This window comes from Erpetoichthys calabaricus, chromosome 4 (genome assembly GCF_900747795.2).
Source record: "Erpetoichthys calabaricus chromosome 4, fErpCal1.3, whole genome shotgun sequence".
NCBI lineage: Eukaryota > Metazoa > Chordata > Cladistia > Polypteriformes > Polypteridae > Erpetoichthys > Erpetoichthys calabaricus.
Genome location: NC_041397.2, coordinates 70,996,121 through 71,013,152, shown reverse-complemented (window position 1 = coordinate 71,013,152; position 17,032 = coordinate 70,996,121). Strand labels below are relative to the sequence as shown.

General features: G+C 38.1%; 1 protein-coding gene across 1 annotated transcript in view; it reads left to right on the top strand.

The window, feature by feature from the left end:
* The first annotated feature begins 5,013 nt into the window (after positions 1 to 5,013).
* The window catches only part of gpc5a (glypican 5a), a 1,336,984-nt gene continuing 1,324,965 nt past the window's right edge, over positions 5,014 to 17,032 (top strand). The window contains exon 1 of the mRNA XM_028799562.2: positions 5,014 to 5,580. Coding sequence (XP_028655395.1) covers positions 5,430 to 5,580 — 151 coding nt within the window. The 5' untranslated portion in view covers positions 5,014 to 5,429. The remainder of the gene's footprint in view (positions 5,581 to 17,032) is intronic.

Genomic DNA, 17,032 nt, shown 5'->3' with positions numbered 1-17,032 from the left:
TCAATTACACTTCACTATGTAGGTTGAATAATTTATTGCGAAAATACTACATTATCAGTTCACATGCACATCATAGCAACATTCATTTATGTGACAACCACCCAGGATTTTAGATGTTGTCACACACATGTGCATGGGAGACAGCTAAAGGCTTGAGTAAGGGCAATTCCGAGTCAGACCGGGATGTGGCAGAGTGCACTGTCTCTTCCGGGTCCCAACCTATGGAGGAAGACCTTGTCGGCTCTGGCCCCTGTGATGTCACGTCCGGGCTCGAGCCTATGGCTGAAGACCCTTATGAGCCCGACCCCTCTGACTTCACTTCCTGTCTTCCCCTTTAAAAGCCTCCACCTTTTCCTTATTCCCTCACTTTTGTTTTGGACTCGGTTTTGTGCACATCAGTGCTCTATAACATTTTGCGACTTTGCAGCCAGGATACCAAATATACGGGTGACTGCCCCAAACCTTGCTATGACTCTGTGTGGAGTTTCTGACAATGTATATTTGTGTATTTTTTAAATTGAAACATTTTAATTTCAAGTATTGGTTGACATCACCACTACAAACATAACATCTGTTAGGTTTATGGGGTCATTATTGTCACATGTACAGAGTATAATTGAATATGTTATGGAAGGAAAATGAGACATAGGGGTTACATAATCATTTATGGATAATATAATTATTGTGCATGAAGTATTTTGGTATGCTTTCCAAATTTAAAATATATATTTTGTCATAAAAGTAATATGAAAGGATTAATAAATGTAAAAACTTGTTTAAGCATATCAGGAAACCAGATAAAGGTCAAGTGAACAACAAAGAACAAGAAGGTTCTTGGTGATGGTTCAAGAAGTTGGCAGAATATCATGTACCCAGCAAGACTTGACAGATCTCACGCACACAGGAACTCAAGGAGTATTCGTATTGTAAGGATCGAGAACACAAAGAAATTAGACTTTTATTTTGGGGTATGTAAGCTGGTTATGCTCTTTGTGGTGTTCGTCTCATGTCTTTAAACCAATGAGAGTAAATATTCTAATAGTGCAAACCAATGAACCAATCAGAGTAAATGTCGGATAAGTATATAAGCATGAATTCAGCACTGTTTTGTAAATTTAGTTATCTAAAAATATAGATCTCTGTCTTTACTTTTGGACCATTTGCTGACAACCTCTGCCCCAGGGCATTGTTCCTTAGTAATTATTGTAACAGGAATGCTTCCTCTTCACATATTTGCTGTTTAAGTATATCAGGAAATAAGATAAAGGTCAAGTGAACAACGGAAAATGACTGACTGACTGACAACAAAGAACAAGGTTCTGGGTGATGGTTCAAAAAGTTGGCCGACTATCATGTTCCCAGTAATTTACCCTGCAATAAAGGACACAATGGACAAGATTCCTTCTCCCGGTTCCTGACTCAAAGAGGTCCTAGTTGAGGACAAATTTCTTTCTTTAATATATTTCCAAAATTAATCTTCCACAATATCAACAGAATTTAAAAAAATATTTAAGTGGAATCATTTGAGTAAGGGCTTTTTTTAATTATGTGTCCTAGAGGTTTTTTTTGTAATTATTTATTTTAAATTATTATGACCGAGGTATTGGGATAATATTCTATTGTGGGACCCTGGCAATATTCATCCCTAATAAATTGGGTAATGTTTTTTTACAGCAATGGGTATTAAACTTAACGAACAATGGTGGTAAAATTTTGGCACCAATCAATGAAACAGACATACACCAAGACAGAGTTTATATGTCCTTTGTGGTATACCTGTTTAATAATAATAATAATAATAATAATAATAATAATAAGCATTTAGCAGTTTAGCATTTGTATTGTCATCATATTGAGAGTGATGAGAATATCAAAATTAAAAAGCAGAAGACTAAATATCACTGCTGAAAGCAAAAGGTTGGATGAATTGCAAGAGTTTTGCTACTTGGGTAGCCTTATCAAAAAAGATGGCTGTTGTTCTAAAGAAATCAGAGGTAGAATTAGAAGGGCCAAAGGAACAATCGGAAAGGAAAAAAGAGATACTAACTATACTCTTTGGCAAACATTGAAAGGGGAGGATAATAAAAAAGTTACATTTGAAGAGTGACAAGTTAATGAATGTCAGTTGTGGAGAATGTAATAGGAAGGCTGAAAAAGACTGGAAGATTCCACACTGAGAATCTGGTAAAGAATAATGAAAATACGTTGGAGGAAAGGAAAACAACTTCATTTAGGAGAAGAGCATGGCCTCATCATTTTAGAGAAGAAGAATACAAAATATGGATTGGGCAAGTGCCTAGAGGGCATAGCCTGATGAAGGAAGTGATCAAGAGAAGATCAAAAGAAAGGAAAAGGATAACAATTTTTGTATGATTTTCAGAAAGGAAGGACATATGGGCAGATGACGAGAGTAGCTGAAGAAGAATGAAGTGGAGGAGAGAAGTGTGGCTCAGACCTATCTAAAGGCAGAACATTTGATGCAGTTGTTTTTGTCCTGTTATTTATTGGTGTTGCAGCAGGATTGTTTTGTTTTGTTTATTTTTTCCACATCACAGGGTTAGCTTACTTTTCTTATATAAATATAAAAAATTTTAGATACTATATAACATTACATGAGAATGATGTATGAAATTCAACCATTTAAATGGTACTGCAATATTATTTTACACTTCTTCTGAATTTAGTATACAATAACTATAGGTCACGGATTACTCTGGATCATTCTTAGATGAAGTACTTCTCTGACTGAATGCCAAAGTTAGAGTTATTTATGTTTATTTGTATTTCTAATTAAAGTTTCAAACAAAACACTCCTGTTTTAATGCGCTGTATCTACAAATTCATTCATACAGCCAGACTGTCTAATCTGTCTGTTGTCTACCTGCTGATGTCAATTTAGTCGTTTAAACCCAATACTAGGCAGTTGCCTAAAAAACAAAACAAATGAAAAATATCGTAATTTACAAGTGTAATATAGTAGTAGAGTGATGTACAATGTTATCTATTTTATGGTCTTGCACGAAAACCCATGGGGACACCAATGCAATGAGAGGTGAAGCAAAATTACACTTTTTATAGGCTAACTGAGCAGATTCCAATAAGCAAGCATTTATCCCAGCTCAGCTTCAGGAAAGGTGTGATGCAGAAATGGGGTTTATATGCACACCAGGGAAAAAAACACAATTCTAAAAACCTTATGCGAGACATGTTTAGTGTGAAATAGTTAACAGCCCTAATATTTCAAGTCTTATTTTAATATTTGATTTTGGGGGGGGGGGGGCTTTGACATGTAATTTATCATGCAAACGAGATTATGTGATAAACAGTATCTTTAAATACATCTTCCTATAGCGCAGGGTCCCAGTGAAAAGGTATGTCATTAGTTCTCTATTTATCTGCCATTTAGTCAATTTGGATATCTAGGTATTTTATGTAGAATTGATGTATATATCCATATAGGTTTGCAAATGTAAGCACGATGTCTTTATATTCTATGATAAACATAAAAATAAGCAAGTCCTCACCAGGGGCCTTCTATAATGCTGTGCATAGAAACTAAAACATGGTGTATGGACTGTTTACACATGAGGCCCCAGGCCCTTAAGTTAGATTAATCTAAGCATAACTAAGCAGCAGCACATAAGGTTTTGTTTCAATTTTTCATTACTTATTCAAGAACAGACAAGTCAACCTGCAGAAGTCATGTGTGTGGATTTGTTGATGATCAGTACCACCACCTCTGGCAGTTGGGTTTGGAGCTTTTAGGTTTGTGGCAACCCTAAGGAAAAAAGCAATTCCTGTTACTTGTCAGTCTTCGCAGTTTAAGGCAATGTTTTAAATAACTTGAAGTTGTTTGATACTGAGCAGAATTATTTACCCCTGCTGTAATTCAAGCTAATTAACAGTCTTTTCAAGAGATGACATCTAAGCAACTTCACCAAAAGATCATGTGATGATCCAAAAGCTATAAGTCATTGATGGTAAACTTATAGAGCCAAACTGATACTTAAAAGAGGTGTATTTGGGATATTTACTTGTAAAACGAACAATGGTAATAATGTTTACATCCAGTCCCTCTCTACATTTTCAATGTTACATTGCATGACCATACAATCAGACATACTGTAAGACTGAACATGTACGGTATGACTTTTGTGGGAGTGTAGAGTTGACAACATCCCTTCCCTGCAAAAAGAATATGGCAGCAAACTGCTAGACGACTGACACAAAATAGACACAATGTAGTTGTTCGTTAGGCACGATGTAATGTTTGGAGTATTCTAGTTGAAAATGTAAGGTCCTCTGTCGTAATACTCAAGCTTTAACATAAGAGGATCATGCAGCTGGATTTGAACAAATGTGTTTTTTTTTCATGTGTACTAATTCTATATGCAGTTATTTGTAAAATCTATACTTGCATTTCACCTGAGAACTTGGCACAACGCACTGCGCCTGCGCTCAATGATAAGCGCTTTACAAAATTCCACAAATCAATTAAGTTATTCGGCTCTGCTCATGAGCAATAGCTGGTTCTCTTGGTTTCCAAAGAGCTGAAATTGTTTGAACGACCCTTTTTAAAGTCCATTTTTACAATATTATGACCTACGCTCTGTGGCAAATATTATTTTGTATCATGTTAGTTTTAACATTTATACAGTTTATGAAATACGAACACATCAATGCATCAAATGTGCACTGAAACGTGGGCATTTTATGTACTGAAGTAAACTTTACAAAAACACCTTAAGAGCGATTGCGTAACATAGCAGCACGTTTTGTCAGTGCCCTTTATTATTATTTATGTTCACGTTAACACGTGCTACATTCTAATCTTTATAAGCATCAGATCACCCCTCAGACTCTTGCGCTCACAAAAACAGGACACAGTGACAAACGCCGGCTCTTCTTCAAACACGTGATGCAGCCCTTTAAATTCAAGACAGCCGACGCTAGCAAACACCACGCAACTACCGACTACTCCGTACATCCACTTGGTGGCTCCGACTACCGCGAAGACAAGCAGCTGCTGAGCAGTAAGGGAGCCGCCGCGCCGTGCCGCTATTCTCCGCCCCTGCAGCACCGATGTCCAGTCAGCGTGAGGAGTCGGTGTGATATCTTTAGAAGTACAGTCGCGAAGTCAGGCCTGTCACATTTAAAAACTGAATTCGGAGGAACGGCTGATTGAACGGCACAACAGCTTTCCCATGCTTGCGGCTTTATTTTACTTTGTTTTTACATTTATGCAGAAGTAAAAGAGTGTAGCGTTTGCCTACGTCAGATTATCAAGTAAGGGCTACCTGAATAAAGTTTGCACCTTTCCGGATTTTTATATTTCTTACTTGGATGACGCTTCCCTTTTCTGGATATACCTTGGATTTATTACTTTTGAACACTTTCGCATCGGTCAAAGAGAAGCCAATGTGTTAATCATGTGGAGGAGAAGGCTGCTGTGGAGGGTTGTGTGTTTTGCACTCCTCGAGATCACTTTGCAAACTGAGTTGGACTGCGGGCAAGTTCGCAATGTTTTTCAGCAGCGGCAGATTGGACCTGTCAAGTCCCTGCCGGCATCGCCGAGGACAGGTAAGCTGGCGCAGCTGGGCATTTCAAACTTTCTTTAAGTTACGCGAATGCAAACACATCGGCCTCCCTGGCAACAAGAAGACGTAACTTTTAAAGTGACGCAGATCGGGGGTGTTTGACATTTCCCTATGATTTCTTTTGTATTCTTTTGCGCAGATTGGGAACTTTCGCTCGTTGAAATAAAGAATCCGTCAAAATGAGAGAGGCTGCTGAAAATCAACTCTAGATTAAGCTTGAATAAGCACCGGCACTGACTCGCATCGATCCAGTCATTTAGAGCCCCAGCAACCTGAATTAAAGTTACACTGTTTGTTTTACACCAGTGAATGATTTCCTTGCCCGTCACATTCACATTGTTAAATGAATATTATTGCATTATATCATGAAGAATGAAATAGGGGAATTTAATGAATAAAGTGTTAAATACAGACAGAGCCCGATTTCACTGAGGACAGTACGGTGGCTTAATTGAACTGTATCTCGGCTGCATTTCAAATACCCTTCTACGTGAAGTCTGCAGTATCTGCCCTTCACTTTGTGAGATTTTCATCCACAGATGTGCGTGTCTGGTGGGGTTGACAGCTCAAAATGAACTCAGTGTGAGGGCGCCCCGCGATGGACTGGCAACCGGACAGGCTCCGGATTTACGCGACCGTGAAACTGGATTATGTGGGATCAGTAAATGGATGGAAAGCGATCGTGCTTTACACAGTATAACTGAGCATTCAGCTATAAAGGGGTGCATTTCTTGTCCGGAATAATCGCTTTACAAACATCCAAACAGACCAGTAGGGTGTTTTAACTGCGCAAATAGAACATGTGCAATAGTCATTTTTATTGACACACATTTCATCTGCGTTCTTTGCCTGAAGTTTGTTTAGATGTTGCCCATAAAATGTATAAGAAATAGAAAATTACATAGCATCACTAGAGTGCCATAGCCTACGAATTAAGGATCACATAACAACCAGAACACTCATTTATTCAAACGTGAGTTCACAAAGCAGCATACGGGAAAAAGTATTCAATATACCGACATGTATTGCGTTAAAATGGACCTGCAAATTATTATGAAAAGGTGTCGATTTCTCTTAATTAAAATTACAAAAATAGTTAAAAATTTAAGGACGTAATGCAGCTCACGCAGCCCTCGCCTTAATGAATCGTAACAGCAACAACTGAGAGGGCAAACAGAGGGCTGCGATTCCTTCGGATAGGAAATTTACTTTGAGCTTGATATATGTCGGCATATTCAGGAGGAAAGGTATTTGCAAGTCATAACTGACATTTTTTTATCGTAAGCGACGCGTTCATTGTACGCTGCATAAAGTGTTCCTTTTTTAATCTTCTCCGCTTGTTTTGAATACCACGGAGTTGACAGTTAACTCTATTCAATTTAACCATAACGGTACAGTCCTTATTAAAATATTTGAATCTTTGCAGAACTATTAAATTCTCAGATCATTATTGAAAGTTTGTACGATCAGAACTCGGCAGTTTACACACTTATGCAATACCCCTCTAACTCAGATTAGTGTCTGTAGATCAGACGGATAATTGATTTGAACAAGCAAAGCCCTCAGTGATCACAGGCAGCCTTGTGAAGAGATGCAGCGGTGAGTTTCTTTACTTTCTGCAGGTGTTTGGTGCTAAAAGATTAAATTGTCCCTAGTGTGTGCTTGGTGTGTGGGTGTGTTTGTGTGTGTCCTGTGGTGGGTTGGCACCCTGCCCTGGATTGGTTCCTGCCTTGTGCCCTGTGTTGGCTGGGATTGGCTCCAGCAGACCCCCCGTGACCTTGTGTTCGGATTCAGCGGGTTGGAAAATGGATGGATGGATGGATTTGTTTTTCCAGTATATTTGCTTTATGTTTGAGTTAAATACACAGGTCGTTATTTGAGATTATGTTGTATTTTGCTGAATTTTCAATCAGAAAAATGATCAGATCCACAAACAGAAACATGTATATATTGTAAAGAAGCTTAGATGATAAAATGAAAACTTGGTGATTCCTTCTGAAATCAGCAGTAATAAGCTACTACCTTAATATAATTATTACCCATTTTAAATCTTCATTCTGCTAATCATAATGTTACAGACAGGAGCTTTCTTAACCCAGATTGTAACAGTCTGATTGAAATGTGAGTAGCACAGCTCCTCCATTGACCAACATCCTGGGTTTGAATGTCTGGTCATTCTTTTTGTGGAGTTTTCATGTTCTCTGCATGCTCTTCTATTGTCTGTGTGAGGTTTACTCCAAATATTCCATGTGTCCACCCACATCCCTAAAGATGTGCATCTTTAGGATAGACTGACCCAAGTGTGGTTAGTTATGTTTCTGTGTGTCACTAGGCCCATCCAGAGGAAGATTCCTGAAAGAACCTTCATTTATTTAGATCTGAAAAAGGTTCCATAAAAAGTCATTGATGATGACTGATGATCACAGACTTGTGGAATACCAATGGATTTGTATTTTTAAAAAGACTGCATGCAGTATCACAGGCTCAGTTCATGTTTTCTTGATCTGTTGCATCCTGCTATACTCTTAAAAATAAAGGTGCCAGAGTACTTCACCCCATAGGGCAGGGGTGTTGAACTCTGGGCCTGGAGGGCCGCAGTGGCTGCAGATTTTCATTCTAACCCTTTTCCTAATCAGTGACCAGTTATTACTGCTAATTAACTTCTTTTCCCTTCATTTTAATAGCCTTGTTTTTAAGGATTCAGTCATCATGTGAATTTCCCCCTTAGGATTAATAAAGTATCTATCTATCTATCTATCTATCTATCTATCTATCTATCTATCTATCTATCTATCTATCTATCTATCTATCTATCTATCTATCTATCTATCTATCTATCTATCTATCTATCTATCTATCTATCTATCTATCTATCTATCTATCTAAGTTTATTCCTTTCTTCATTAAATGACAGCCAAACTGAAATGAGAAGTGAAACAGATGACCAGCTAAATTGGGATTTCAAACTCCAACCAATTTCACTCCAACCAATCTATTAATGAGAAGCTGATTATTTTTGCTGTCAGTTAAACTCATTATTTAATTCCATGGCGTGTTGCTGCTCTCATTCTTCCACAGCACACATTTCCAAAACTGTTGATTTTCTATTTTCACAGTCAAAAGGTTTTTCTGACTTGAGGGATGAACCTTACCGAGACCATCACCATTCATTATTTTCAGATATTGTGTGATGGGCACAGGTGAGCTGGTCATGTGGTGACTTGTTTTGTGTCTCATTATTGTTTGGCTGCTAATTAAGGAAAAAGAGACAACTAAGGGGCCTGAGTCAAGTTAATTAAAACTAAAGCAAAAGAAGTTAAATATTGTAACAGCAAAAACTGGTCACTAATGAAGAAGATGGTTAGAATGAAAACCTGCAGCCACTGTGGCCCTCCAGGACCAGAGTTTGACACCCGTGCCATAGGCCACTAATGTCAGTCCTGGTGGGCTGCAGTGGCTGCAAGTTTTCATTCCAAGCTAATTGCTTAACTAGAAAGCAATCCTTGCCAATCTCAGACCTTATTTAATTGTATGGTTTGTTAGTCTGCAGTGTTAGGTTCTTATATCTTATTTTTGTTTCCTTTCAAAGGATAGCATCCAAATGATTTAAAGCCTAAAACGCATAATTTTCAGCCTGTTACATTTTTCTCTTAAGTGTTTTATTAAACCAAATAGTCCATGATGAATCCACACAGGTGTAAATGGAAACAAGTTATATGGAGAACTGCTGGCTCCTTTGTCATTTGCATTTTATTGCTAATAAGTAGCCATTAAAAACAGTGAATGCAGCTGTTTTAAGACTGAAATAAGCAATTGAGTGTGGGGAACCTTAATAAGAGAGACCACTAAAGGAAACATCAAAATGTCACTTGAGAAGTAAGTGCTCAATCAGCAATAATGACTTCTCATTAAGAAACAAGATTGGAACAAAAACCTGCAACCACTGTAGCCCTCCAGGACTGACTCTGCCCACCACCACTACCATAAGGGACCCATTTTTGGTTCCACCCATATGAAGGTTCCAGAAAGAACCTTTATTTACTTAGATCTACAACAGGCTTCCATATAGCGAATAACCACAAATAGGTGGTAACAAAGCAGTGAAATCTCAATGGATCCTGATTTTAAAAGGACTCCTGTTACATACAATACCACAGACAAAGTCCAGATTTTCTTAACCTGTTAGTTTCCTGCTGGAAAGCCTACCAAACAGTAAACATTTCAGGTTTCTTCTACAGTTTAGGAAGTTTTTCAAAGCACAACGAACCAACTTCATATGCAAAGAACCCATCACGGAATGAAATTATGCTTTGTCCAGCAATGGCTCTTTGAGGAACCACACAACCCAATAAAGAAGCATAAAGTGCCATTAAAGAAACGTTATATTTTAAAACTGATAGCCTGCTGTTCACTATAGGATTCTGTTATGCCAACCTATTAGGAGCCCTTTCAAAGCCCAAAGAACCAATTTCATTTGCAAAGAACTCTTAACAGAATGATGTGTTTCTTCATCAAGAAATGGTTCAATGAGGAGCCATACAGCCTAGTAAAATGCATTTAAGGAGCCATATTGTTTACTGACATTCTGTCCAGGAATGTTTCCTGCTTTGTGTCCAGTGCTGATAAGATATGCTTTGGGTGCCCGTCATCCTGAAATTGGACAGAACAGGTCTGTGATTGTATAAATGGTTCTCACGGGTAATTTGAAGAGCTTTATGGTAATTGTTTTGGTGAATTGTACTCTGTTTTCAAGTTCAGTCAATCTTTCTTTATTTGTTGTTCATGCTCAAGAGCCAAGCATCTTTTACAGCAATACAATCCCACATCATCTATTTTATCATTCATCGGATGCTATGAGTAGTTTCAAAGTAGATTACTTGGTATTTGATTCATGTACAGTATAATGGCTAGTGATATTTGTCCAGCTGTTGCAAATTTCTACTGCATGTTGACTTTCTCCCCTGTGATTTAAAGCTTGTGCTAATCTATTAGGACTGTTGAAGGCATTTCCAGTCCACAAACATTTTCCAAGCTTTCTTTTAATTTTATCAGGACCATGATGTCATGTGCGGCAACTATTGAGCTGGTTTCTATGACTACCGAAAATGCTGCTGCTCCCAGGCCTTATTGTATTTATACTAAGGTATTTGTTGTTTTTGCTTAATGAATGCTGCAAGGACAGAATTCATAATTTTTATCTGATTGCATAATTTACAGTCTGTTTTCATACTTAGCAAATTAAATTTCTTAAAAAAAAAGCCTCTAAAAGTGATGACAAGCCTCACCATAGAGGCTTGATGTTGCACGGATTGTGAAAGCTTTTAAGCCAACAGTCAAGTTTTAAGAATGAAGCAACTTATTAGTTATCATCCAGATTATTAAAGAACCAGTAACGGCGCACTGCACGATGACGTGACTTAAGCATTCATAGTTTTCATACTCTTTTTCTGTCTCTGTTTACCATTCGTTTGCTCAGAGGTTGATGCGCTTGCTGCTTCCTGAGCAGCTCTTCTTTTCTACACTCTAGCGGCCCGCTTCTTCTCTTCTTTCATCGGCATCTTTTCACGTTAAAACTGATTAAGTCAGTGTTTGTGTTGCAATTACTTAGTACGTTTTCTTTAATTTTGCACTTAAGCTGGCACTTAAGTCTTCAATCTGCCTCAAGAGTGATTTAAGATATGAAGAGGTAGGGGAAGTGATGACGAAGTTGGAAGGGATGAGAATGGCGCTCTTACACATGCGCCGCCCTGCTGCCCACTGCCGAGAGTTGATTCTACAATAAACTAAAATAAAAATAAAAAGAGGAATAACCTTTGAGGTCAATCACCACCCCAAAAGCGGATAGTAGATGTCACATAGGATATGTGTACCAAATTTCAGGTCAATAGTTCATACATTTTGCGAGCTACAGGTGAATTAAAATCCCGGACAGACAAACGGACAGCCACAGTAGTGCTTTATATATAAAGATAATAATTCTAAATACAGCTTTTGAACTACACCAATGATATGTTGCTACTGTTAAGGTTAGTTATAAACTGCAAATATGAATTCTTAAATAACAATTGAGATCACTAATCTTTCCAAGATGGACATCCTTTATTACAACAAGCTCTGTTCACTATGATAAGTCTGAGTAAACTAAGGTAGAACTGTCGCTTAAAAAAAAAGTAAGATAATTTGTATAACATGCATTTGAAAGTCATCTGTTTACATCAATTAACATACAAATAAATTGTGTATTCCATAACACTCTTTACATCTTTATCAATCTAAAGATACCAAAATAGTCTGACTGCTTAAAAGTCTTTAGCAAAACATCTTATGACTGTAAATGAAAAAGTAAAGGCAATTTGAAAATTATACAAACTGCAATGCATAGAAGATAACGCAATACAATACGTTCACAATGGCTTATGGGTATTTTAAACATTGCAAAGCACAGTGCCCTGGTGTTAGCCTAGCTGAAGTCAAGGTCAAATGAACATGGACACTCCGCTGCGGGACTGCATCATTGTTGAATAATGCACCACAGTGAGATTTTTTAGGGCAGATGGAGTAAAACCTGCTGAAATTCACCAAATGATTTAGGCTCAGTACAGAAATGAAAATAGCATGACTCAATGAATAGTTTATGAATGAGTAGAAGAATAAAATTAAAATTAAAGAAGGAAGAATAAGTGTAACAGATGAAGCTCGATCTGGTCAGCCATCAACATTGCGCAGACAAGCCCACATCAACATAAATGCCTTCATCTGAGAAGACTGATGGATTAGGTTGTCATCTGTTGCTGCACTTTTGGATATCGGCTATGGATCTGTCCACACCATAGTCATAGTGCATGATGACCTGGGGTACTGTAAAATTTGAGCAAGATGGGTATCCAAATAGCTTTATGATCTGCACAAGCCAGCTTCCTTCATTGTGCCACACCTTTTGCAAGGAACACTCATATAAACTCACATATTCAGTTACATCCATCTTTAGGATGTTAGAGGACAAGTACAGCACCAATATCAAACGTCTGGTGTCATAAATAGCAAATGTGAATACAAATCATTCTTTTTTTAATGATCCAAGACAGTGAACTTCTGTCAGTCCACACTGTGGTGTATTCAAAACCTCCCTCTGTTGTGAACACAAAAAACCTTTCAAGATACAGCATTTAGATACATAGTTGCTAAATAAATGGTGGAAAAGATGTCCCTGCTCACAATGATACTTGTCTTACCTAGACACACAGTGTATTAACAGTGGACACTGTATCTCTTGCACAAAATACCATCCTGTCGCATGTAGATAATAAAGATTGCTATGCCAGAATCCTGTTGTGCCATCAAAAATGATCAGCAAGTTGCTTGACATGTAATTTACAGCATCCAACTGCAACAGGACTTTGGTTTTCTACCATGCAGACCTCAGCATATGGAGACCAACAGCATTACAACCTCCAGACTGACCCTCAACACAACAGGGTAATGTATTGAGTTCCCTTCTATACTCTTTGTTCACCTTTGCTGATGGTTCCACCATCATAGACCTGATCAGCAACAATGATGAGTTATCCTACAGAGATGACGTCCCCCTGCTGACTCAGGGGTGCCAGGAGAGATGAGACATTAGGAAGCAGAAATCAAACCACACTCTTATCAAGAATGGAGAAGATGCCTGTTGAAAGGGTCGGTAGCTTTAAATTGTTTGGAATAATTATTACTGATAAACTGATACGGGTACAGCACATTTCAGCAATTGTCAAGAAAGCTCATTAATGCATCTGTTTCCTTAAAGTTTGGAGAAAAGCTCAGATGTCTCTATCTGTTCTGAACGACTTGTACAGGTGTACAGTGGAGTCCTTTGTCACTGGCTGTGTAACATCTTGGTATGGCACTGCAGAGTGACATGTCAGCAGCACAGAATATTACTTGGACTAAACTGCTTTCTGTTCAAGATGTACAGTATTTAAGACATGCTGATTTAGAAAGGCAAAAAGTCCTTAAAGACCTCAGCCAGCCTTCACTGTCATGTCTCTCCCCATTCTGTTTTAGCAAATGTTAGTAGAGCTTTGAACACCTAGATTCAGAGGCAGTTTCCATACATAAATCATAACTTTACTTAACAGCCAGTCATTAAAACAAATCCTGTATGTGTTCTTCCACTTATTTTAGCACATTTGTTGTATTTTTTTTAACCTTGTGTTGGTATTGTATTACTATCACTATTCAATGGAGACATGCTAGTAAGAAGATCATTACAATGTGTACATAGAATAAACTTGAATTTGAACACAACAAGTTCGCCTGTCCTAAAAATGTGGAATCAGATATTTAGCACATTTGATAATATTTTTAATTCATATGACTCATCAATAACTTGAAAAACTCAATGGCAACTTCAGAGCTACATAAAAAATGTTTATAGCTGTTCTTTTAACCAGAATAAGGGAACACAATTCAGAATGGTTTTTTTTGCATATATCCCTTAGACCCAGACATATGTTGGTCTTTTAGTATTTGGTCAGAAAACCACAAAATGTACACAGATTATAAATGTTTATTTCCATAAGTACTTTGGCATAATGTACAGTGTAAACATTTTTCAGTGTATTTGCTAGATAAGTGTTATGTAAAATGTGTTTTTGGTAGACATACTGTATGTAAATATACTGCTCGAAAAATTAAAGGAACACTTTGAAAACACATCAGATCTCAGTGGGGGAAAAAAAAATCATGCTGGATATCTATACTGTCACATGTGCTCAGGGTGAACCTGCTCTCATCTGTGAAAAGCATAGGGCGCCAGTGGTGGACCTGCCAATTCTGGTATTCTATGGCAAATGCCAATTGAGCTCCGCAGTGCAGGGCAGTGAGCACAGGGCCCACTAGAGGACGTCGGGTCCTCGGGTCACCCTCATGAAGTCTGTTTCTGATTGTTTGGTATGAGACATTCACACCAGTGGCCTGCTGGAGGTCATTTTGTAGGGCTGTGGCAGTGCTCATCCTGTTCCTTCTTGCCCAAAGGAGCAGATACTGGTCCTGCTGATGGGTTAAAGACCTTCTACGGCCCTGTCCAGCTCTCCTAGAGTAACTGCCTGTCTCCTGGAATCTCCTCTATGCCTTTGAGACTGTGCTGGGAGACACAGCAAACCTTCTGGCAATGGCACGTGTTGATGTACCATCCTGGAGAAGTTGGACTACCTGTGCAACCTCTGTAGGGTCCAGGTATCGCCTCATGCTACCAGTAGTGACACTGACCATAGCCAAATGCAAAACTAGTGAAAAAACAGTCAGAAAGGATTAGGAGGGGAAAATGTCAGCGGCCTCCACCTGTTAAACCATTCCTGTTTTGGGGGTCGTCTCAATGTTGCCCCTCTAGTGCACCTGTTGTTAATTTCATTAACACCAAAGCAGCTGAAACTGATTAACAACTCCCTCTGCTACTTAACTGAGCAGATCAATAGCCCAGAAGTATAATTGACTTGATTGTATACTCTGATTAATAGGAGTTCCTTTAATTTTTTTGAGCAGTTTATATTTAATATAGTCACAGGGAATCCTGTCAGGACTGGGGATGTGTGTGCTTCTATATAGTGGAGAAGAGGATCTGGACCATGAGATGTGTTGGTAATGGCAGCTTAACTTCTCTGATTGTGCCAATATAACTGGCAATGGAAGATGTTAGGTAATGGAGCAAGAATATCATTTGTGTCATACTAATTAAGGCTTGCATTCTGCAGGCCATTTTGTTTTTCTTGTGAAATGAATATTTGCAGTTATCATGCTAGTATATATTGAAGCAGACAAATATATAAGAAACGAATGCATACTCCTGGACTGGAATGATAATTTAAAATTCTCACCTAAGCTAAAAAACAATTCTGGATAAATAAGCTGGATACATTGATGGTTCTGATTTCATTAGTGATATTGGAAAGTTATTAACTTAAAATACAGAATACATAGGAGAGCAATTAAGAAATCAAAGGAAATCAAAAGATGTGTAACTAAATAAACATTGAGCCATGTCTACATGCCAGGCTGGCTGTTTCACGACAGAGTTCCATAACAAAGCATTCCCAAATCATCTCTGCCTTTGTCTTTTTCACTTTCTCACCTGGCCTCTTTCTTCCTACTGAAAGTTGAGCCATTTCCCCAACTTACCTCTCCAACACTAAGCACAGCTTTCTATGGAGTTGAGATGGTAAACCCTGTCATAAGGACTTTTCTGGAATTATATCTGAGGTTAGGAGTAGTGCTATACCAGGTAAGATTTTCTAATGCCCCAACACCCCTAAACCATTTGTTCATTAGGAGATCTAAGTCCCTGAGGCAGTCTTCTTGCTGCATTACATTTTTATCACTGCTGTCCCTGCCTGGGGACATGTGTTGCTGTTTGTCATCCTTCTGTCGGCTCTCTGTGACTTTGCTGTTTTTCTAACAAGAGGGCCTGGCATTCTTGGCAACTACTGGGTTATTCATCCTCTAGCATCTTGGGGCAACTTTACAAAAAAATCCACTCATGCCACAACTCAGTCTATATGTCTTGGGGGACCCAGTTGTTAGCCTTTCTAGAATATCTCATGCACATATAGGGCATACACTCCCCTTGTGGTGCCAGTCGTTCCATATTGGGATGATGCCCTTGGTTATCTCTCACAGTGCATGCTATCTTGAGCCCTGCACCAGCCCTGTGCCAAATCTTCCTGCCATTACACTGCGAACAAAATGACTAATTAGTTATATACAATATGCATACATGCACATATGGAAAAAAAATCTTTACAGCGCATATATAAAATAACTTCACCACCAGGGGTGGGGTTTGATTTGTTTTCAAATTTGTTGGGTTATAAATTGATCTGTTTGTATGGAATGATTACAATGAAAATTAATAAAATAAAAATATTAAAAAAAAAATAAATAAATAAAAAATAACTTCACCATGTTTTGCAAACAGAAAAAAAAACTTTTTAAAGTTATTAAATGCCTACTGTCAAACATCCTAGTATTACCAAAAAATAAGATTGTTTGAGTTGTTTTTTGCTGTTGGTGTTATTTAGTGACTCTCCTAGGTTGCTCCATAAATTGAAAAAGATGATAAAAGAATGCAGAATTAAATAAAAGTTCAAAGTAAACTTCAAAGTACAGACAACGTTATTCCTTGTTTTGCCTCAACCTCTGAGGAAGAGCTATTGACAGAAAGCAGTTATTCCATTAGGTAATTTTTTCATACCTATTTGAACATAGGAACATTAGAGCAATTGTGACAATAACATGCAATTCAGTCCAACAACAGCCACCCTGTTTACCTAGATTGTCCCAAATAGCAACAAATTGAGACTTGAAGGTCCCTGCCTACACCTCACCACACTCCTTGGCAATTTATTCCTTCTGTCTGCTGTTGTTTGTGTGAATAAAACTTTATAACATTTGTGTGA